The following is a 23932-nucleotide window of genomic DNA, read 5'->3' on the forward strand; positions in this document are numbered from 1 at the left end:
CTTTAAAATTTAAATCTTAATCATAATAATAGCTATTTCATTGTTCTAAATATTTTTCTGAATTGCATTTCATTGCAGAACCTGCAGTTATTGTAGAGAAGCCAGGCCCAGTCAAAGTTACAGCTGGAGACTCTTGTACTCTGGAATGCACAGTAGATGGCACACCAGAGCTTACTGCTAGGTGGTTTAAGGATGGTAATGAACTGTCCACTGACCATAAATATAAAATCAGTTTCTTCAACAAAGTATCTGGGCTTAAGATCCTCAATGCAACACTAGAAGACAGTGGAGAATATACTTTTGAGGTGAAAAACAGTGTTGGTAAAAGCAGCTGCACAGCTTCAGTGCACGTTTCAGGTTAGTCAACTACTGTTTTTGAGTCATTTCTGATCCTTTAGTTCTTTTACAAAGCCTTCAGATAGCAAAGTGTTTTTTGTGATTGGCAACTTAAGGGAGTTTTATAATCCTAGGAGTATTTGGTATGCCACTTTGACAGGCATCAAGAATAGATGCCTACCTAAACTCTGAGGGGCAGGAATTATTGAAAGGACTTGATTTCTTCAGCTTTAATCTACATGTTGTCTTGGACAGCTGGTGAAATATTGTTGCTTATGAAAAAGAACAGCAGAAATAAAATGTGTTCCTCAAAGGTTGTGAATCAAAGTTCCAGCATGTACTTAACCATTGCCTATTTTTCAAATACTTAGACGTGTCATAGTATATTGTCAAAACAGATACAGCAAAAGAAAGGTCACTAATTTTATTATGCACAGAGAACTTCCTGCATTTTAAGAACCCTGTTATGGTAATTATAATTTTTATTTTTATTTTGAAACAAATGCAGATCGTATTATACCTCCTTCTTTCACAAGAAAACTGAAAGAAACATATGGTCAGCTGGGTTCTTCTGCTGTACTGGAGTGCAAGGTTTATGGGTCACCACCCATTCTGGTTTCCTGGTTTCATGATGGACAAGAGATTACCAGTGGAGAGAAGTATCAGGCTACTCTTACAGACAATACCTGTTCTCTGAAAGTGAATGGACTTCAGGAGTCTGATATGGGAACTTATTTGTGCACAGCTACTAATGTAGCTGGGTCTGATGAATGCAGCGCATTTTTGAGTGTTAGAGGTCAGTATCAGTAAGAAGTCAGAATCAGAAGTTTATTTCAGAGAGATTTCATTTTTTCTTTGTTGAATATTTCTGACTACTGCGATCTTCAAAATAAGTTCAAATGTACTTCTTCTTTGTCTCTTTCATTTGTGTGCTTAGAACCACCATCTTTTGTGAAGAAACCTGAACCACTGGATGTTTTATCTGGGGCAAATATAACCTTTACTAGTATTGTAAAAGGTTCCCCTCCATTGGAAGTTAAATGGTTTAGAGGCAGTGTTGAGCTAGTACCAGGACCCAGATGCAATATCACCTTGCAAGATTCAGTTGCAGAACTGGAGCTGTTTGATGTACATCCACTTGAGAGTGGAGACTACACCTGCCAGGTCTCTAATGAGGCAGGGAAAATTTCTTGCACTACACATCTTTTTGTCAAAGGTTTGTCCAGACTACTGCTTCTTATACTTTTACTTTATACTTACACTCTTATACTTTTTGATCACTTGGCTTTATTTAATTTGTTTTCTTCCTGTTGTTCATTATAGAACCAGCCAAATTTGTGAAGAAGGTGAATGATTTAAGTGTAGAGAAAGGGAAAAATTTAATCTTGGAATGCACATACACGGGTACTCCACCGATTTCAGTGACATGGAAGAAAAATGGAGTGAAAATAATGCACTCTGAAAAGTGTAGCATCACCACTACAGACACATCTGCTATACTGGAAATCTCTAGCAGCAAACTAGAAGACCAGGGGCAATATTCTTGTCATATTGAAAATGATTCTGGGAAAGACTCTTGTCATGGTACAATCACAATACTAGGTGCGTCAAACCAGCATCACTTCAACAAGTTTTATTTGAACTACTAGTGGTCATCATTCAATATATTTTTATGCTAATGCTGTGTCTTTGTCCTTCAGAACCACCTTACTTCATTACACCCTTGGAGCCAGTGCAGGTGACTGTTGGGGATTCTGCATCCTTACAGTGCCAGGTTGCTGGAACACCAGAAATGATTGTGTCATGGTACAAAGGCGATACAAAGCTGAGAGGAACTGCTACTGTGAAAATGCACTTTAGGAACCAAATTGCTACTCTGGTTTTCAGCCAGGTAGACAGTAGTGACAGTGGGGAGTACATCTGCAAAGTAGAAAACTCTGTTGGGGAGGCTTCTTCATCATCTTTGCTTACAGTTCAAGGTGAATATTTCCATTTTAAATATAGGGAAATGGCCTATTTTTCTTAAATATGCTTTTCTATTTAAAGAATCAATTGACTCTTATTCATAAAACACTTTATTGTTTCTTGATGTGTAAGGTACCCTGTGGCACTGTCTTCTACTAACAAAAGCCTACCAGTAAAGCTGATTGAAATACAGCACTTACTGGCCAGAGCTCTTCTGCAGCCTCTGCATCTTCCATCCTTATTCAGGATATAGCTTTGATTGTTTCCGGTAGTAGCAGTCCTGAGGCTCATTGGGTCTAAGAGGAACAAAAAAGAGACCTCTCTTCCTGCAACCATATGCACAGGGCTCTTTACAACAAGTTCAAAATAAATGATATCACTGTACAATACTTGTTCTCTTACAGAGCGTAAACTTCCTCCTTCTTTTACACGAAAATTGAGAGACGTTCATGAAACTGTTGGCTTACCAGTCGTGTTTGATTGTTTGATTGCTGGCTCAGAACCCATCGAAGTATCTTGGTTTAAAGACGGTGTGCGTGTAAAAGAGGACTACAATGTTCACGCGTCCTTTGTAGATAACGTAGCAACTCTCCAGATTTTGAAGACAGATAGGAGCCTTATTGGGCAATACACCTGCACAGCTGTCAATGCTATGGGGACTGCTTCTTCTAGTGGCAGGCTTGTCCTTACAGGTTGGTGGGCTGTGAAATATTTAATGGAAATGTCTTAAAACTGTGTTTTTCTGTATATATGGATTTAATATTGTACAAAAGATCCTTATTTCATACCGTTTTAAAGAAAAATGAGATTTTTAAGTGATGGTTTTTTATTTCTTTCACTCTTCAGAAGGGAAGACTCCTCCATTCTTTGACATCCCACTTACACCTGTGGATGGTATTATTGGAGAAAGTGCTGATTTTGAGTGTCACGTTTCTGGAACACAGCCTATTAGAGTCACTTGGGCAAAAGATAACCAAGAAATTAGAACAGGAAAGAACTATCAGATCAGTTATGTAGACAACACAGCTCATTTGACCATCTTGAGAGTTGACAGGGGAGATTCTGGAACATACACATGTTATGCTAGCAATGAAGTTGGAAAGGACTCTTGCACAGCTCAACTGGCTGTTAAAGGTACTGAAGAGCTAATACATTGTGTTTACATTTTTTCTTCCTTCAGTTATAAAGGAAGCTGGACTTATTACTGCAAGATAACTTTGAGAAAACTTCTGAGATGTAGCCCAAGAGTACCTATGTGGAGATACCTATGAATGTTTTAAGAGGACTAGGAAGGGTCTCGAACAGCAATGGAAGGAGAAATAAAGCATTTTCTTTGGCCTACTTTCTTAATAGGCTCTGGCCTATTTCTTCCTTAAGAACTTGACAAAATTCTTCGGGTTACTTAAATGGTGTATGACTTAAATCAATGTCAGAGAAATTTTCTTTCCAACAGTAAAATATAGTGACAGTGACTGTAAGAGCAAGACTCCTGCTGTTTGTCTTAGCATAATCTCACTTAAAATATATATCCAGTTTAAATGAGAGTAAATATCAATGCCCCAATGTTCAAATTTTTCTTGAAGCATTGTCTATAGGATTTTTCATCTCAAGATAGATTCATGGAATTTATGTTCTTTTTTTACAGAACGAAAAACTCCTCCTACTTTTACTAAGAAACTGTCTGAAGCAGTAGAAGAAACAGAAGGGAATGAACTTAAGCTTGAGGGTCGTGTTTCTGGCTCTCAGCCTTTGACTGTTGCTTGGTATAAAAACAATCAGGAAGTCCATTCAAGTGCTCACTGTGAAATATCTTTCAAAAACAATACCTTGCTTTTGCATATAAAGACCGTAGAGCAATCAGATGCTGGTTTATATACCTGTAAAGTGTCCAATGAAGCAGGAAGTGTCTTGAGTACATCTTCTGTTGTTATCAGAGGTTGGTTGAAGTCTTGTTTTTCTTTGCTTCCTGCTTTTCTTTGTTTTATTTAGCTGAAAGTATATCACTTCTGTCCTACGAGCTGGTTTTACTTACCTTAACAGCAGTGATTTGTCCAGAGATAGACATAAACCACAATGTCAAGAAATAATTTTATTTTTTGTGAAAATTTTTTTCAAGGAGAAACTTCTTTTTCAGTATTTTCTATGACCGATTTAAATTGAAAATTGAAATCTTTGTGAAACTTCAGTTCATTTTTTAACCATTCTCTTTCAATGAAGTAGCAGAGTGTTTGTGCAAAGAAATCTAAGCTTAGGCAGTGTTGACACTGCATTGGGTAGCATAACAGTTCATCATAATAGTCTTGCAGGAAATTGCTGGTTAATTTCTTTAAATATTTTTATATAGTTTTGCAACCTAGTGGTGCTTTAGTTCTCATACTATTTTTTGCTTGTAAAGGTTCTTTCTGAGGGGATAAATATATTTATATAGGAAACACGCTGTTATAATCTCTTGGTATTTATTTCATTTTATAACATTATGATTGACATTCTCAGACTTCTGTTTATCATCCTCTATTCCTTGCCATTGCCTCCTTAGGAATCATGTGTATCTCTTTCTCTTATATTCTTGATCATACTTTCCTGAGTATTTACTCAAACATTTTCATATTCCAGAACCTAAAAAGCCTCCAGTGTTTGACCAGCCTCTTCAGCCAGCAGCAGCAGAGGAAGGTGATACCGTACAGCTTAGCTGTCATGTTCAGGGGTCACAGCCAATCCGGATCCAGTGGCTGAAGGCAGGAAGAGAAATAAGAGCTTCAGACAGATGCAACTTCAGCTTTGCTAATGGAGTAGCTGTTCTAGAACTTGCTGCAGTTACCAAATCAGATTCAGGAGAATATGTATGCAAAGCTTCAAATGCAGCTGGCACTGATACTTGCAAATCTAAAGTGACAGTCAAAGGTACAGTAACATGAAGAATATAAGAATATAAGGCATATGATGAAAATGTCAACCAAAACTCCATCCCACTTTTTTTTTTTTTCCTGTGGAACAAAAAAGCTCATAATCTAGTAACAAATATTTACTTCTAGGTTCAGTGTCAAATAAATAGTACATTCCTACCAAAGAGATTAAGAATCTGTTTTTTAAATCTAAACACCAAATTTAAGAAAAATGCAAGCTAAAAGGTTGAAATTACCTGGACATGCATGTTTTATGGAAAACATGTGAAAAGTGTTGTTTATTGATGGAAAATACAGAAGGAATTTGAGCATGTGGCCTTAGAGGCTAATTGTTTTAAGACTATTGCAGCTCTAAGACATTTTGCAGCTCTAAGACATTTTGACCTTCTGGTTGAAAGTAAATAGTGTCTAAACATGAGTCCTTCTGTATAGTTCTTGCTTAAGCATTGCATAAAGGACACAAGAGCCCAGCAATATGCAAAAATAGTTCTCTTCACAGCATGGTTAGACATTAGGCTAAGGACTAAGTCAAAGCAAGTGAATATAACAGACCACTGATAAAAAACTCCAAGAAACTCTTAGGGCATAATATCCAGAAACAGACTGAAAAGAGAAAACCTCACTAAAAACCTTATCCATTTTAGAAAATTAGGCTTTTTCTTTATCTATCTATGGAATTGCATACATGGAGACTATAAGTGGCCTGACTGAAGTAAATGAACACAGCATGGGTCATTGTAGACAGTTTCACCTGGAAAGTAAACTGCAAGTTGGCTAAAATAATATTATTTTGCATTTTTACCTCTTGCACAGTATTTTGTTCCATCTCAGGAATTAATTTATTTTTTACAATTCCTTCAAAAGCATCATCACCTATGAACATAAACTATTACACGAAGCCATCTGTTATAACTCTCTGACTCTATTTTTTTAGAAAAACCGGCAGCTGCTCCAGCAGCTAAGAAAGCAGAAGTGGAAGGCAAACTTTATTTTGTGTCAGAGCCTCAGAGTATCAAAGTCATGGAAAGTAAGAACTCTTTTCAAAATAGTACAATGTCTTCTATTTGCCTACACCTTTTGTTTGAGGTGATGTCCCTCTGTCATAAACAACTGGAAAGACTTAGCTTCCTCATTTGCATCTTTCTGCAGAGACCGTTGCAACATTTATTGCAAAAGTTGGAGGAGACCCGATTCCAAATGTTAAGTGGATGAAGGGAAAATGGAGGCAACTCAACCAGGGAGGCCGCATTATAATCCAGCAGAGAGGAGATGAAGCTAAACTAGAAATAAAGGACACAATAAAAACTGATTCTGGCATGTACAAATGTGTAGCTTTTAACCAGCATGGTGAAATTGAGAGGAGTGTAAACCTGCAAGTTGAAGAAAGAAAGAAAGAAGAAGTTGTTGAAGGGGATCTCAGGGCAAAACTAAAAAGGTATATTGAAAGTTTTTATGGATTAATTTGCTATCAACACAGAAGACACTTTTTTATTATACATCTCAAAACAAGATATAATTTTGAAATATTTGTTAAATAGGAATAACTGTACTAAAAATAAAAGCACCTGACTAGACTAAGCTAAAGGATTCTACTGCACAGGACAGCTCTGAGGTGATTCAGCATTTCATTAAACAGCTTTCTGGGAATTAAATGCTGCATAGTTAACTTCTGTTATTGATTTGAATAGCACTCCAACAAAAAGAAAGGAAGAGGAAGAGCAACCTATCGATATCTTGGAACTTCTCAAAAATGTAGATCCCAAAGAATATGAGAAATATGCTCGCATGTATGGGATTACAGATTTCCGTGGCCTCCTGCAAGCCTTTGAGTTACTAAAGCAAACCCAAGCAGAAGAAAGCCATAGATTGGTAAGATACAGTGTGGCTGCAGCATTGGCTCCCTTAGGAGTAATGTTTCCCTTGAACAGACGTGGTGTTCCACACTCTGAAGCTCTGAAGTTATGATGTGTGCAGGAATTTCTGGTTCCTCTTTAGATCTTTTACTGGCAGTTCTCAATTTCTTGCATGCTCAAATCCAAGAATAAATGGGCCTTCTGGCTAAGTAAGTTCTGTCTTCATAACTTGACTGCAATTGTTAGAATGGGAAGATACACTGGTTACAGTACAGTTACATAAAATTTGATGTAGGAATGAATTCTGTGTTGGATAGACATGACAGCTTGACATTTAGTATCCTTTAACCTTTGAGTATATTCTGCATTTTTATAGGAAATTGAGCTCACAGAGAAAGCTCAAAGGGAAGATCAGGAGTTTGATGAACTTGTAGCTTTTATTCAGCAACGACTCACACAAACAGAGGTAAAACATTTTTGGACTGATTTATGAAATATTCAACTCTATAGCAGGGAACTTGAAATTAACTTCGACTAATATTTTCCAGCCTATTACTCTGATCAGAGACATTGAAAATCAGACGGTTTTAGCAGATGAGGATGCTATCTTTGAATGTGAGATTAAGATTAACTATCCAGAAATTAAACTGTCATGGTACAAGGGAACCCAGAAACTGGACTCCAATGACAAATATGAAATTAGAATTGAAGGTGATCGCCACATACTGAGAATTAGAAACTGCCAGCCTGAAGATCAAGGAAATTTCAGAATAGTGTGTGGACCACATATTGCCAGTGCCAAGCTAACTGTGATTGGTAAGTGTACTTCTGAAGTACATATCTGAGTTAGTTTACACGTTGTTTATTCCACTCTCTGATCTCTGTTGAAATGTATGTTTTAACATGCTAATAGAACCTGCAGTTGAGCGGCACCTTCATGACACTACTTTCAAGGAAGGAAAAACATGCACGCTGACTTGTCAGTTCTCTATCCCAAATGCCAAGTCTCAGTGGTATAGAAATGGGAGACCCATTAAGATAGGAGGGAGATATTCAACACAAGTCTCTGACAAAGTGCACAAACTCATCATCAAGGATGTTAGAACTGAAGACGAGGGACAGTATACCTGCAAGCTTGACAGTCTAGAAACAACGGCAGATCTGGCCATTGAAGGTTTGTAAAGATACAGAATCTCTTTCTTACAATAGCTTCTGGAGGTTTCATTAGCAGAACAAATGAAAATAAAAATAATTTCTGAAAGACAGAGTCCAAAACTTGGAAACAGACTAAATAAGAAAATTTACTGTCCTTTCTCTTGGAATAACATGTGACATACTTGTGTAACTTAGTATTCTAAACTAAACCATGATGGATAATGTCCCGTAGCCCACAAGCAATCTGAGTTGTACTAGCATCTATTTTCTTTGGGACTCTTATATTTTCCTTGGACTTTTTCTTAATTATTCTCTATCTTTAGTTTCCTTAATGGCATCTCTTACAAAAGGTATCGGCACATCAATCTTGTTATAGTTGAACTCTTACATCTTCTAATCTTCATTCTTATGCATGAAACTTCACAGAACATGGAAACCCTTTTTCTTACTCTACTTTTTCAAGATCTATTGCTATTATCTGATTAAAATTTAGCTATTTTGATGACAACAACGTGAAGGATTCAGATACAGTAAATGCCATGGTGGTGCATAAAAACTGATGTATTTTTTTCTTTCTAAAAACAGCGGAACCAATTCAGTTCACCAAGAGCATACAGAACATCGTTGTGAGTGAACACCAGTCTGCCACCTTTGAGTGTGAGGTGTCTTTTGATGATGCAGTTGTGACGTGGTATAAAGGCCCCACAGAACTGAGAGAGAGTCCCAAGTACAGCTTCAGAAGTGAAGGTCGTTGTCATTATATGACTATTCACAATGTCAATGCAGAAGATGAAGGTAAAAATGCATGAAACATTTGTGCTGCTGCCATTTTTTATCTTTTGGGGGTTTTTGTCTGGTTTTAAATGATAAAAGCATATAAATATGAACATTCTTGTCTGCTGCAGGTGTGTATTCTGTAATTGCTCGTCTTGAACCAAGAGGAGAAGCAAGAAGCACTGCAGAGCTCTATCTCGTAACCAAAGGTTAGCAAATTTTCTAAACAAATTTGTGATCATAACCATGTGCAAATTTGTTTGTTTGAAATATGATTCTGGAAAAATCAGTAGTCCTAAAAGAAATCTAATATTCCTTTGCAGAAATAAAACTGGAGTTGAAGCCACCAGGTAAAGTCCTCAAGCAAGACTGGCACAAGATCTTCTCTATACTGTGTCATAAAATTAAAGCATTGCTTTGCTCTTTTATTATTTTAAAATCTACTTTTCCTGGTTAGAGTAAGTATAACCTACATCCTGAAAAAGTATTCCTCATCCACAGACATGTGAAGCTATTATTGTCATAAGTTGTCACAATGAATACTGAGATAAATCCATTATCAGTGACATTAATAGGGACCCTATTTTGTACAATATAGAATGCCCCATTCTCTAAAATACACAAGTTTAATTTTGTTTGAATTGCTAAGGGATAAAACAATGAAAATGTACCAATTAATAGGTAGGTTCTTTTCTGTACAACTGAAAAAAATAACCAAGGAGGCAAAGTGAGTAAAAAATCACCTCTTTATGATAGTGTGTGATAGATGCAGTGATCTTCTTTTTCGTTTATTCTAAAGAGCCTACTCCAAATGTTGCAAGAGTTATTTGGAAATAAGACATAACGTTGTATAGGCTGGCTGAACTGAAAGTTTAAAACAATCAGTTATCTATTGGTTGGCTAACTTATACTTGATGAGCAAGCTACAAAGCTTTTATGTTACAAAAAGAAAGATTAAAGCACCGTCAACTACTATTCTTGAGAGGAGCACATTGAATCTTTTTATTGGTACTATTTATTAAGCCAATTAAACATTTTGATTTTCTAGATGTTCCTGATGCCAAGGTTGCAGTTCCACCTCAAAAACCAGCTGAAGGTAGGGTAACAAACCATGCTTGTTCTATATCTGCACTGAACCAGAGAAAAATCTTAGCCAAGATCTAGTAAATTGTCCCTGTGAGCAAGACTTGACTTGGATAGGCTTCTTTGCTGTGTGGAAGGTGAAAACTCTACACAGGTAGTGGTAGGAGTTAATTTAAATCTCTTTAAAAAAGAGTCCTTTCCATCATGCTTTCTTATCAGTCTGTTGTTCATTTGATCTTCCTTTTATCTCCATCTTCCTCTCTGATAATTTTTTTTAAATTTTCAACTCTTCTTTTTGACACAAAAAATATCTTTTAAACAAGCTGTCTGAATTACTGCCTTTAAAAAAATACTCTTTTAAAGCCATACATTGGATTTCATGTTTATGGCAAATGGTCTCTCCCCAGGCTCTGGTTTTGGACTACTGACTAGAAACAGTATTTATACTTTTTTACACCCAGTAGCTTACTATAATCATCAGCAGCTTAAACTTCTTGTGTTTATTTCTAGGATATTTTGGTTAATGCTTGCAGTGGTAGCAGGAAGGGAAAGTTTTGGTATTTAGATGAATTACCATCAGCAAGGACAGGAGAGTGATGGCAGCAATGAAAATAAGGCTAAGGACATTCAAGGTTCAGTGAGTCTAAAAGTAGACTGGGGGTTTCCCACTCAAATTATATTTATTCAGCTGCTGCAGACTCTCAGAATAAGCACCATATTTGCTTTTATTCTGCAGCTGCAATAAAATATTTTAATTTATTTTCCCAAACCAGGATTTTTCTTCATTTATAAGAAAATACCAAACTTAAATTTTGTTCTAAATATTTCATTTTTCCTACAAGCTGCCCCTATTCCCATTCTTCTGCCTCTTGTTCCACCTCCAGAGAAGAAAAAGCCAGGTAAAAGTTCTTACAGTATTTGAATACTATGTTCATGTTTCATTATGACAGTTGGTTTCTGGATTTTTGTTTGTTTGGCTTTTTAGGGGTTCTTGAGTTTTTTAATTTAAAATTTTAAATATATTCTTTTTAAGCAGAGAAAAAGGTTCCATTAAAGAAAGTACCCCAAAAGGTGGTTAAAAAAGCCCCTGAAGAAGTCCCACCACCTAAAGGTAACTTTTTTCCTTTGTTTGAAAACTTTTTTTAAAAGAGTAAAATTACCTTGTGGAAACAAGATGTTTAGTTTTGAAATAACTTGAATCAATCACAATTTTTTGATTTCTGGCTTTATGTTAAAAACACACATTTATAATCCAAGCTGATTGTGACTGCTTAAAAAAATAGTCCCTTCTTTAAACCATCTGTGAGGTGAAATAATTTCACTAAATATGAACATCTAATATGCCTTGAAAATTCCAAACTATGAGATGATTAATCGATTTATTTATTTTAAGTTCCTGAGGTGGTACCAGAGAAGCCCAAAGAGGTCAAAATAACATCCATGGCAAGGAGAGAAGAAATACATGAAGAAAAGAAAATACATGAAATGCCCAAAGAAATTTATGAAGAATGGGAAGAAGATTATGGTGAAGACCATGACTATTATGTCAAGGAAGAGGGCTATGATGAAGGGGAAGAGGAATGGGAAGAAGCTTATGAGAAAAGAGAAGTGACTTATGAAGAAAAGAGAATTATTCATGAGGAAGGTATTTGAATTATTATGTCATTTTATTTCTTCTCATATTTATCATTAAGGCCCTGACATTTTGAAGTAGGCAACTTTTTTTTGTTGTTGTTGTGAAAATACCTGAAACCATAATCCTAATATGAGTTAGTAGTTAGTAGTAAGGATATGTGTCATTTTTAGATTTTGGATATTCCTTCTATCATTTTCATGTGCTCTAGATAAACTTGATTTCCTTAAATGTTTCACACATTTATTGATTGATGTTAATAGTCATATTTTGCAGTTTCTCACATGCTTTAACTGTCTTGGGAATTAGTAACATATATGCCTTTAGGAACCAAATTTGGCTCAGATGAGAAAACATGAAACTTGGAAATAAGCAAAACATTTACTTCAACTATTGCAACTCCAAAACTCCCTGTGTGTTTTTAAAATTCCTAAAATTGTAATGGTATAAGTAATATCTTTCTGTCTATAGAGCCTTTAGACACCATATTTTTTATCATTAAGTGATGTTATTTTTTTTAAGTGGCTGAAGTTCCTAAGAAACCTGTGCCTGAGCGAAAACCACCAGCCATTATAGCTGAAAAGAAGGAAAAGAAGGAAGTAACTGTTCAAAAAGGTATGACTTTTCCACAAAACAAACAGGAATGTGCAGATTAAGGTCTCTCATGCGTCTCCTTCAGTGCTGAATGGTGCTGATTATTCACATTTCCTTTGAAAGAAGAAAATTCTCTTTATGTTGGACAGTGAGATGAGCAAGGTCATGGCAACCCTTTCTCTTCTCCCACCTCATATTTCTGAGCTCTCTGTTCAAAGGTGGAAGAATCAAAACAAGAATTGATGCTAAAATCAAACTGAGCTTAGTTATCCTTCCTTCTCCCTGCATATTAGCATGGGTTTAACTTTTAAGAAATTAAATGCTGCCCTTCTGGGAAGAGTTTTCCACTTAGATCACTGCATATCTCTCAGGGCAGGGTGGGCCACATTGCCACTACCATTCACCACCAGTAAACAGTGCACTGAACAGAGCACAGGATGCTCAAGGTTTGTAACATCCTAAACAAAAAAATGGCCAGTTCTATCTGGTTTGTATACAGAAAATAATTTGCAAGATTACTTAAACAATAAATCTATCTGAATTATTTCCAGTTGTCAAGAAACCTGTTGATGAAAAAGTAGAGGTAACCACTCAGAGGGTTGCAGAAGTCAAAAAGGCTGAGGGTAAATACTGTTCAGTTATCTTAATGTCATCTTTCCATGAAAGTTGTGGCTTTTGTTACTTAGCTGATCTGCTAATGCTTATATCAGATCTGCTGATCTGCATACGCTTTGTCTTTACTTAACATGGTCTGATCAATTTTTCAGTCTTTGAAACATCTAACAAAAGCTTCTGCTGAATTCTTTAAAAAGAAGATTCAAAGCTTTTTAGGGGAAAATACTAAATCCAAATATTAACTACCAATGCTTTAAGAAAGGAAGTGTGTATAAAATTTCCCTGGGTGAAATACTGTGCTTCACTAAGCTGAAGATATGAAATTCCCATCATGCTTAGATTTCCATTTTGACCCATCTACCAAGATACCTTGGTTAATTCTTTGGTTATAAAATAAAGATGCACCCTTATTCTCTTAGCAGCTACTTCCTTTTGTGTAGCATTTCCCATTCTGCAGCAGGATTCTGTCAGCTGAAGTTCAATAAGTATCAGGAAATGACCTGTGTTCTAAATGCCCTGAGTGCCTTTAGAACATAGTCATAAAAAGAAACAAACACATTCCTTATGTTGCTTTGTGTGATTCCAAGAAGCCTGACTTAGCTGCTGAGTTAGATTGTTTATCTTGTTTGCTGTGTTTTCAACATCATTTATAGATAGCTGTAGGCTTATTTTGATCTCTTTGCTAAATGACTGAGTAACAAAATTATAATGCCAACAGTTACCAAGAAAGTTCTGCCACCAAAACCTACACCAATGGTCGTTGAGGAAAAAGTTATGAAAAAAGAAGGTACAGATCAGCATCTTTGAATTGCAGTTTATACATTTTTTCAGCACCCAGTGTGTTTCTGTGCTTCTTTGGAATATGTGGGCCTGTGTGTTTGTATCTGGATCCATAGCAGTAGTTATGCTGTGATTGCTCTCAGTGTTTAATTAGTATGTGTACCATGCTTTTGTGTTTTATAAAGTCTGTTTTTAACATATTTATGGATAGCCTTTTGGTTCTTGTTTAAAAAGCCTACAGTCACATTGCAGTGTGACTTAGCTTTTTCTTCATCTATTCTGCTTGCTGGCCTAGCCTTCCATAATAAGTATAATTGTGTCCCCATGCCAAAAAATGTCTTTGAAGAGCCACCTTTATAATTCTTCTGATGTACTATTTCCAAAAGCCTGTGCATGCATTTTGTTTCAAATATTTGGGTTAAAGGTGTCTGTGTCTTCAGTCTTTAACAAATACTAAATATCATACTTGTGTTCTTGTTGTGTGTTCAGTATTTTAGAATATGAATACTGACTGTCTAAATATGTCTAAGAGTTTAATGTGCAATACAGATAAAGATTTGATAAAAACTCACATGCTGACTACCACTAATGTGGATCTAGAATATTAAATACTAAAACAAAATCCTATCTTTAAAGTACCAACAGTAGAAACATGGACTGTTTCAGAAGAAAAGATGTCAGTTTCTGTCCACAGAGAAGAAGAGTATTCATATGATGTTACAGGTATGTACAAAACCAAAAGTATGTGTAGCCAAATCAAAACAATCTATCAATCCTACTATACTTTCTTTTGATCTATTTTTATGTATGGCAAATTACATATTTAGACATATTGGTCATTTGTCTTTCAGAATGGCTTGCTTTTTTGTCCATGTGTTATGTAGCTATAGTTTTATTTAGCTTGATAGATGGAAATATTTCAACTATTTTATCTTACTATTGTTTAAATACTTTTCTTTGAAGAGCCAACAGAGCATGAGAAAACAGTTGAAGAAAGATTCTTTGAAGCTGTTTACCCACTTGAAGGTAGTTTGAATAAGGATGGGAGTCTAATAAGTGTTTGTTTGTTTGTTTGTTTGTTTTGAGTCAAAATTCATTGTGAGATTTGCACATTCTTTTCGTTTTCTGGATTAATTTTTTTTACATATTAACATACGGGTATCAGTGATGATTGTGTACTGTACACACATAATATCTTCTTAAAGTTTTTCAGATTTACTATGAACATTGGTATTTCCTATGTCAATGTTTAATATCTTTAAAATTCCTATTGTAGCTCGTAGGGAGGTTGAGGAAGAGGAAGAAGTCGTTTCTACAGAACTGGAGATCTCTCACGTTGAAGGTGAATAAAGTCTTTGCATCAACATCTGCCCCATTTTTCTGAACTTTTATGTTATCTGTATGTAACAGTTTACCAAAGGATACCATATCAGAACTGAGATCTTTCAGTTTCTCTATCGCTCTGCTCTCAAAGCTTCAAGCCTTTCTGCATTTTTATCTTATTCTTCTTCATGACTACTTTACATAATTCCTTTAATAGCTTTTTGTGAGACGAGTTTGTTGTGTCTGTTTGATAACACAGAATAGTTTTTGACATTTAGTGTTTGCTTATATACCATGTTAAGAGTAGCCTACTGTGGTTTACCAATTATTTTAACTGTCTCCTAAATGATCACCACCTGTCTTTTAAAGTGCCTGAGATACCAAAGAGGCGTGTTCCAGAAGAAAGAAAGCCTGTTCCTGTCCCCAAAACAGAAGCTCCACCAGCTAAAGGTATTTCTACTGCTCTAGTAAAAAAAAAGAAAGAAGCAAAGCCCAAACAAATTTTCTTTCTTTCTATTATTTTTCACATTTTCTTTACTATATTTAGGAATTTACTCTATGTGTCTTTGTTTTTGCTCTATCTCTGTATGCATTATTTGATTTTGCATTTTCTCTGTTGAAGTTTCAGTATTTCAATTCTGCTATAACTTAGATTACAGCTTGAATTTGTCTCAGCTTGGGCCCTTCTCTTTCATAACTACCTTGTGCTTACTATTTCTATTTCAGTTGTGTGGCTTTTTCAGGCAAGTGTAGAATGTTTTTACTCCAAGAGAGTAAAATGAAAGGTGCTAATGCAGTGATTTTAACATAGGAGTTTTATACTGTATTATAGTGTCTTTCCTGTACTGTCCACATTTGTCCAAAAGACTGTACATTTTATTGTGATGGTTGCAGTGCTCAGCTCCTTGTCCAAGCACCGTATAAAACAATCTTGCATTACTCAAATCTGCATTAGTGTTCCAAAAACTAAAGGTCTTTTATTTTAACAATGTTTTCCAAAGTGCCTGAAGTCCCAAAGAAACCTGTTCCAGAAAAGAAAGTTGCTGTTGCTAAGAAGGAAGTGGCTCCCCCAGCAAAAGGTACAGCATCTTTTGAATGTGGGCTTGAACCAGTTCTGTGCAATTGTCCTCTTTTCCTAACTTCTCTTACGTTCTCAACACGTATGATAAATGTAATCTTTGTGTGTTACGTCTGAATGTTTGTCCTCATCTAAGGCATTCAAAAGTCTTAGAATGATTACTTAGATGAATTTTAATACCTTTAGAGCTTTTCAAGGGCCTAGAAAACCTGTGCCTGAAGAAAAAGTACATGTTCCTTTTCCCAAAGAGAACAACTGCATGCCAGAGACAATTATTCCTGGAGTGCATACTACTTGTTGAGTTCTATTTTCCTGTTAGTCTGTACGTAAGCATGTTTGTGTTAGAATTTATATTTTATGTATAATTCTCTGTACATCCACGAGATTTTTAAAAACCTGATAACATATTTGAGCCCATTCTTCAGTTAAGAAATCAGTCTTAAAGCATTTGATAGTCTTCCAGTAACTGGTTTGATTTTGGTTTTTATCAAACATATGTTGCTCTTGTTATGTATCTTTCTATGTTAACTGTGTGAATGTGTTATGTGGTGTGTCTTGACATTCTTAAAAATGGATTAATGAAATCTGTAATACTCCAATAAATCTTTGAAATTTAGAATTCAGTTATCTTATATTTTATGGTTTTTAAGTGCCAGAGGTTCCTAAGAAAGCTCCCCCAGAGAAAAAGGTTGCTGTTCCAAAAAGAGAGGAAGCTCCAACACCTAAAGGTACACTTAAAAAAATGATGTTCTTTTCTTATAATCTTTATTATTAGCATCTTGTTTATGTCAAATTTTGGATTTGATTGCTAAATTAATCTGGTTTTACTGGTACTTCATCTATGTTAACATGTATCTTTTGTGTCAGTTTTGTGTATAGGTGTGCCGTAGATTTATTCTTTAAAAACTTGTCAATTTAAGGTAATTATATTATAACTAATATCTTTGAAGTGCCAGAAATACCTAAAAAAAACAGCTCCAGAAGAAAAAATGCCATATGTTCCTAAACTAGAAACTCCCCCTGCAAAAGCTACAATATAGCTCACTTTAATATAATTATTGTAATCTTTAGAACATTGCATTTATCTCAGTTTGGTCAACTGTCATGTTTGGTAAGCAAAACATGTCCATGTGTAATCTTTCTCAACAACACATTTCTCTTACATGATGCATGTGCCAGTTTTTATTTCAAATGTTCTAAAACAAATACTTTTTTTAAGTGCCTGCAGTTCCTAAGAAACCTGTCCCTAAAGAAAAAGTGCCTCCTGCTGTTGCTAAAAAAATTGAGGCTCCTCCAGCTAAAGGTATGCTTTCCAGTAGAATACATGAATATGCTGTTGCCCAGCTTCTGTCTAAATGTTCTGTGATGTTATTTGTTGTTGATTTGTGTTCCCCTGTGAGTTCTGCTGTTCTGATTTAGACAATGAATCATTACAGTATGTTGTATCTCTTATGCAATACTTATACAGTATTCTTTCTAAATATTGAATCTCTGTTAAATGTTATGTGCTCAGTACCCTTCTTTGGAAACCTAATTTAGCATTTTGAAACTGTTTTCACAATGGAATTGAAAAAGCATACATTTAATATCATTATCTTTCAAAGTGCCTGAAGTGCAGAAAAAAGCCACTTTTGAAGAAAGAGTACTTATTACAGAAGAAAGAATATCTGTTGCCATTCCAGAGGAAATTCCATCACCTGAAGGTACACTATAAACAGACAATAGTGAGAAACTTGTGCTATGTCTGCAAGTCTGTTGTTCTAATATCAAGATCAAAATACACCAAAATTTTTTTGATAATTATCTCATACGAGTTTTGTGTTGAACTGCAGGCAGTTAAAAGCCTCCTAAAGTGCCATTTCCAATTTCAGTCTTGAACATCAGGATCCCACCACATTGACAGGAATGGAAACTACTCCTGAATACAATGATCTTCAGATCAGGGGCTCAGAAATTTGCAGTAGCAAACATGGATGTATTGTTTATTATAGACTCCATAAATTAGGGCTGTAACCATCCATTTGTCATACTACAAAGCTCTCTGTAGCCCTGAAAATAAAATACTGCTTTCCTCTGCAGTGTTAGCTTCTCACCAGGTTTCAGTTCACATTCTCATGTTCAGGGAAGATTGAGATCAGTTGTTTTAGGTTAGTATAATTCCACAAAATACCTGCTTCAAGATAACTGAAAACAGAATTTTGTCTGTTTTTATATCCCATTAATAACTATCCAGTCAAGACAATTTTCACTTTCCTTTAAAAACCATAAATGAATATTTAGAAGAAAATTTGGAACATGCCTATCTAAAATATAAATTTGCAAATACACACCCATATGGATACATGCAGTGTTAATTTCTGTTTGTCTCCAGAACTAGTTGAGGTTTTCCCTGATACAGTCACCTCTGTAGATAAGTACATTCCAGGATTTCCTTACAGTTCTTGACCTATCCATCTCATTTTTTCCTTTCCTCACTTTCATATGGTTGGATCAAAGATCAAATTTGATTCTTTTTTCCCCCAGTTGAGCTGTTGTGTTGGGGAAATTTGGGGAGCTGTGGCATTCTAAGGAACAGACAGTTGACCATTGAATGGTATCAGATACAACAACACACAATAGGGAACCTGGGATGTGGACAAACCACATAATTTAGAACAAATCATAAATATGTATGTGCACAGCACTTTCTGGATTGTATGCATATCTGACATTGTAATATAGAAGTTCTAAGAATTGGTCTTCATCTTCTCTATCTATTAATCCTTCCCTTTCTCCATCTATCCGTCCAACAAAATACTAAACCCAATAATTTTCCTTAAAGAACCAACAGTTGAAGAATGGTCTGAAGAAGAAAGAGAGGAAGTTTCTATTTCCATTCACAGAGAAGAGATTTCTGAAGGTATGAAAACAGTGCAGGAACACTAGGCAAAAGCAAAAAATCAATTTTCAGTCTTACCAAATAGACAGTTTGGATTAATATCTGTTTTATTCATAAGGAAAAAAATACTACTATAAAAATATGTTTTGTAACTTACAATTTTATTGTCTATGACTTCTGTTGCTTGCTTTTGAAAAGTGGAGTAGCTAATCCTTTTTCAATACAGTGCAAATAAGAAGTTATCTCTTTGATAGTGAGATCTATCAGGACTTCTTTCTGTTTACAAAACTCCTCTGTTGGAAATTTCTCTTCCACCAGGTTGCTTGGATAAAGTAAATGTTCTTCCAAATATCATGATGCACTCAGGTTCCTCAGATAATTTCATTGTAAATAACTATATTGTTTCCACCTGTAATTCTATTGGTGGAAGGAGTTTGTTACTGTGAAGGACAGTAACACTGACTGTTACTAAGTTTCTATGACTAGTGATACCACAGATTTTTCCAGGGACATCTTTAGTAAAGGAATTTTCTCATTATTCAGGAAAGGTTTCTCAAAATGGAAAAATTTCTACATTAGTGAGTTAGTGGACAGAGTAAATGGAGCATTTTCAAATTCCACACAAATACAAGATGAGAGCTCAGGTGCTTGGTTCCATTTGAGTTGCTTGGAGTGTCTCCATTGGCCTCAGAGGAAGCAGGATGGCTTGAATTTGTCAATTGCAGATTTTGTCATCCTAGAGGAGTCTATTAATAAAGCACACTGTTTATTTTTGTCTTACAAATATTTTGTTGCTTACCAGGGCCATAAAGACAGGAATAAATGTCAAATACTTAAACTTAAGTATTTTTATATTTCACTCTTTTTAAAAGTGACTGAAGAAGAGTCTTACTACATAGAGGAGACAGTAACTGTTCCAAAAAGAGAGGAAGCCCCACCCACAAAAGGTATAAGTTCATTTCACTACAACATATGAGTTGTTTCATCATTCTTAACATTATGTTGCCACTTCATGTCTATGTACATTTTTGGCATTTTTGTATATGTTTGTGCTATAGTGATACTACTCCTCTGTGTAAAACTATGTATTGTAATCTTTTAAAGTGCCTGAAAAGCACAGGAGAGCTGTCCCTGAGCCAAAAGTCCCAGCTGCTCTTAAAGAAGCTCCAGGAGTTAAAGGTATAAACCTTTATAACCAGTTCCTTAACCAATTCCTCAGCTGGTTGATGTGTCTTCAAAGGGATTATGTTTGTCTTACTGTCTTGCTTGTACATGTTGACATGGGTGGTGTCTTCTCACAGTGATGAATGCTGTCTCAAATTCCATCTTGTACTTTGAAATTTATTGTTTGTGTTAACTCAGTAAAATGCATTTTGTAGTAGGCAATTGCAAATATTACATTTTAATATTCTTTCTCATCTTCCTTCTCACCTTGCTCATTTTTCTAAAGTTCCTGAAGTTCATAAGAAAGCAGTTCCTAAAGAGAAAGTACCTGTTCCTGTGTCTAAAAAAATGGTGGCTCCACCAGCAAAAGGTATATCTGTGGTTTGTTCCTGTTGCAAAAAAAAAAAAAAAGCTTTTTTGCATTTTTTCCATCTTTAACATATATGCTTTGTTTGGGGATTGTATTGTTGATACAACATATATCTCTGGTATCAAATTTCTTCAACATTAAACATGTTTCTATGTCTGTTTGTCTACATGACACCTGTGACCTGTGCTGTCTTGATGAGGTTTATATGTTATTATATGTTATTTATATGTTATTTCATCTTCTATCTTATACCCGTTGATGAAATAAAACAAATTTTCTAAAGTTACACAATCTTTTTTAAGAACCTGCAGAAGCATTGGTGCCCACTTTTGAGGCAGAATTTGAAGAACCTCCAACAACCAAAGGTAAACAGATTATTACCATGGAATTTTCTTTTCTTGCAGTGTTTACATTTAGGCATTTCACTTAAATACAGCTTTGTTTGTTAGTATCTGTAACCCTTGCAAGGAGCTTCCCTTTCTTTTGACTAATCATTTTGGTGCTATGGATGTAAAGGATGCTCTTCAGCAGTGTCTTATTTTTTTGTTTGTTTAAGTTTACTTAGCATTTTTTAAAAAAAATCAAAATAAGTAGAAGAAGCATATATCTGCATTTCAAATATTGTAATTAAATATTCTTGCACATTATTTTTAAGTGACTGAAGTGCACAGGAAAATTATCACAGAAGAAAAAGTTGCAGTTGCTAAAAAAGAAGTGGCTCCACCAAAGAAAGGTATATAAATTTTCACAGTTACAGAAGACTTGTTTCAGGATAGTGGTTTGTATTTCTGTCTAGTTGTCTAACACAGACTCTGCTGTTCAGTGTTTGCTGTCCTTTTTTCTTTTACTAGAAGAAATGCCAAGTCTCTGATTTGTGTTTTGTTGTCTGCTTATGTTTATATACTGTGATCAATTTAACATGTATTACAATAAACTTTTTTTTAAAAACTGCTAGCAGTGCCCAAGAAGCCTGTGCCAGAAGAAAAAGTACCTGTTCCAATTTCACAGAAAGTGGCAGCTCCACCAGCTAAAGGTATACAAGTTCCTTTGGAACTAGAGATAGTTTTTAAATGTCAGACATCCATGTACATCATACAGTCTGCCCAGTTAATCAAATCTGTCTTTCCTGATTTGGTTATAAATGAAAAGGACTTTCATCTTTTCCCCTTCAAAATACTGCTGGGTGTGACAGAGAATAGTCATACACCTTCATTCTTTGAATTTTATAGCTACTATTTCATTTCACTGATCACTCTGGATGCTTAAATGCTTGCAAAGCTGAGTGACAACATTTAATTAGTGAAAAAAAAAATTGACCACGAAATTTGAAAAAAAAGGATCAATGTCTATGATATTGTCAACATTGAGTGAAGTGTTTCAAACTTCTTGTTTCAAACATTGTTCTCTGTTTCTGTGCTTTTCTTGTGTTTGATTTTGTTATGTACCCTGTGTGTGTGGTGTTCTGTGGTTTAATTGAGTTTCTGAAGAATTTAAAGACAAAGTATTTACCTCTTACTTTCATCTTCATTCCATCTTTACAATATGTGAATATTCTGTTCCATTTTTATTTGTTTTTGTCTATATATCTATTACTCTAATACTAGATGTATTATTTTACTATATATTATTTGTATGTCTCATGTGATTGTTGTATTTATTATTTTTCTTTTAAATTGTGTGCTATTTCCTCCTAATTGTTTGTCTATAATTCTTCCATGTGAATTTCAGAATGTGTGTGATTTCTTTTAGAAGCTAGTATTCTTACAATTACTATCTTTAAAGTGCCAGAAGCACAGAGGAAAACTGCCAGAGAAGAAAGAGTATCCATTGCTGTTCAAAAGAGAAAAGTGTCTCCACCACCAGAAGGTAGTCCTGCCCATGGGTTAATCTGTGTGCTCATCTAAGACTACCAGAGCTTCAGGCCTATTGGTCTGGCACATCTCCTGAGGTTCAAATTTAGGATTATAGAATCTTTTAAGTTGGACAAGACACTTAAGGTCATCAAGTCCAACCATTAACCTTAGTCCATCACTATGATCCACTGTAGTCCCGGAGGAACTTCTAAAGAGTCTTTGAGAAAGACTAGAGACATTTTTCTGTATTACTCTGGGTATGGGTGGTGTCGGGAAGTAATAGTTATTTTTCTAAGAAACTCCAAATAAGACATTTATTATTGTACATGATAGTACACTAGGAAAAAAATTAATGTTAGACTCTGTCTTTGAAGTACCAACAGAAGAAGAACATTGGGCTATGTCAGAGGAAGTATCCGTTTCTCTCCACACAGAAAAGGAGATTTCATACACAGGTATGAAGACTAAAAAATTCTATATCCAAAGTTACATCTTGTTAGCTGGTAAAAATACCAGAGAGAATAAAACAAAATTTCATGTTCTTTGCTATTTCCAGTTTATCATGAAAGTGAAGCTTGTAGAATAAGGCAGCACAGTATTTCATTATAGCAAAATGTTTCATTTTTTCCTCTTGGCTTACTGCTGTTCTCATAGTGGAAGCCAAATAATTTCATTAGGTCCTCCTTTTTAAATCCTGCCACCTGTCTGACCTTTGAGGAGAAACAGGAGACAGTCTTTGCTTTCATTTAAATTAACATTCTTTACTATTCTGAAAATACAAGCAGTCCTTTCCTGTTCTATAAAAGCAACTCCTCTCCTAAATCTGAAGGCTAAATTAAAAATCCTTAGCTCTACTGTTGCCTACATGGCTGAGACACTTAACACAATCCAATGTAATTGATCTACCTGCTCAACAGTCCACAGCCTTTAAGGAAAATTTACTGGTCTTTCACTTGTTCAGTCTATCAATTGGTTTGTGAAAAATGACCCACAAGATGCCTCACACTTACTACTTTTGGATCTGATACTGTTGATAAACGGTATTATCATATTTGTGTCATGAAAGATTAATACAGACAAATCAGTGTGAAGTTAAATTATGTATTTAGTCTCCAAAGATGAGGGGATAAACATACTGTGAGTACTAAGAGTATGATGAAAGACAATCTTTGGTTCTCTGTGAGGCAAGTGTAAGTTGCCATCCAGTCTGAAATGAAAGGGGCCAAAGCAGAAGGACATTAAATGTAACAGTTCCCAATGAGGTACCAAACAGTGGTGTTTTAGCTGGAAAAAAGGGATCCAGAGCAACCTGAGCTTTCTGAAAAGGGTGCTCATGCAAAATGCAGTTTTTGTTCTCAAATCCACCAAAGTACCAGTTCCAACCAGTTTTAGTTTAAGATTTCAAATGTAGATGTACCTGGTATTTATAATTAAATATCAAGGAGGACTATTCCAGAAAATACTTAGAGAGTTAACGGGTCTTTACATTGCCCCAAAAATAACACTAAGCATCAAGACTTGTGGCAGCCACTCATCTATGCTCACTGTAGCTTGTCATGAATAAAGCTTCTAGAA

The 23932-nt window shown here is 35.3% G+C and overlaps 1 protein-coding gene across 1 annotated transcript in view; it reads left to right on the forward strand.

Moving 5' to 3' along the window:
• TTN (titin) overlaps window positions 1–23932 on the forward strand; it is a 240259-nt gene that overhangs the window by 78201 nt on the left and 138126 nt on the right. The window contains exons 89-130 of the mRNA XM_086898524.1: window positions 79–357; window positions 845–1132; window positions 1274–1552; window positions 1660–1938; window positions 2037–2315; window positions 2706–2993; window positions 3148–3435; window positions 3947–4237; window positions 4915–5202; window positions 6139–6231; window positions 6354–6639; window positions 6893–7073; window positions 7434–7523; window positions 7606–7873; window positions 7971–8231; window positions 8798–9007; window positions 9118–9195; window positions 9310–9336; window positions 10035–10082; window positions 10912–10968; window positions 11103–11180; window positions 11463–11714; window positions 12225–12317; window positions 12848–12919; window positions 13630–13698; window positions 14328–14414; window positions 14655–14717; window positions 14968–15033; window positions 15384–15464; window positions 16016–16093; window positions 16743–16820; window positions 17312–17395; window positions 17697–17795; window positions 18914–18991; window positions 19843–19917; window positions 20075–20149; window positions 20421–20504; window positions 20807–20869; window positions 21160–21237; window positions 21460–21537; window positions 22287–22370; window positions 22732–22812. Coding sequence (XP_086754650.1) covers window positions 79–357; window positions 845–1132; window positions 1274–1552; window positions 1660–1938; window positions 2037–2315; window positions 2706–2993; window positions 3148–3435; window positions 3947–4237; window positions 4915–5202; window positions 6139–6231; window positions 6354–6639; window positions 6893–7073; window positions 7434–7523; window positions 7606–7873; window positions 7971–8231; window positions 8798–9007; window positions 9118–9195; window positions 9310–9336; window positions 10035–10082; window positions 10912–10968; window positions 11103–11180; window positions 11463–11714; window positions 12225–12317; window positions 12848–12919; window positions 13630–13698; window positions 14328–14414; window positions 14655–14717; window positions 14968–15033; window positions 15384–15464; window positions 16016–16093; window positions 16743–16820; window positions 17312–17395; window positions 17697–17795; window positions 18914–18991; window positions 19843–19917; window positions 20075–20149; window positions 20421–20504; window positions 20807–20869; window positions 21160–21237; window positions 21460–21537; window positions 22287–22370; window positions 22732–22812 — 6054 coding nt within the window. The remainder of the gene's footprint in view (window positions 1–78; window positions 358–844; window positions 1133–1273; window positions 1553–1659; window positions 1939–2036; window positions 2316–2705; window positions 2994–3147; window positions 3436–3946; window positions 4238–4914; window positions 5203–6138; window positions 6232–6353; window positions 6640–6892; window positions 7074–7433; window positions 7524–7605; window positions 7874–7970; window positions 8232–8797; window positions 9008–9117; window positions 9196–9309; window positions 9337–10034; window positions 10083–10911; window positions 10969–11102; window positions 11181–11462; window positions 11715–12224; window positions 12318–12847; window positions 12920–13629; window positions 13699–14327; window positions 14415–14654; window positions 14718–14967; window positions 15034–15383; window positions 15465–16015; window positions 16094–16742; window positions 16821–17311; window positions 17396–17696; window positions 17796–18913; window positions 18992–19842; window positions 19918–20074; window positions 20150–20420; window positions 20505–20806; window positions 20870–21159; window positions 21238–21459; window positions 21538–22286; window positions 22371–22731; window positions 22813–23932) is intronic.

Source organism: Cyanistes caeruleus, chromosome 7 (genome assembly GCF_971803275.1).
Source record: "Cyanistes caeruleus chromosome 7, bCyaCae1.hap1.1, whole genome shotgun sequence".
NCBI classification, from domain to species: domain Eukaryota; kingdom Metazoa; phylum Chordata; class Aves; order Passeriformes; family Paridae; genus Cyanistes; species Cyanistes caeruleus.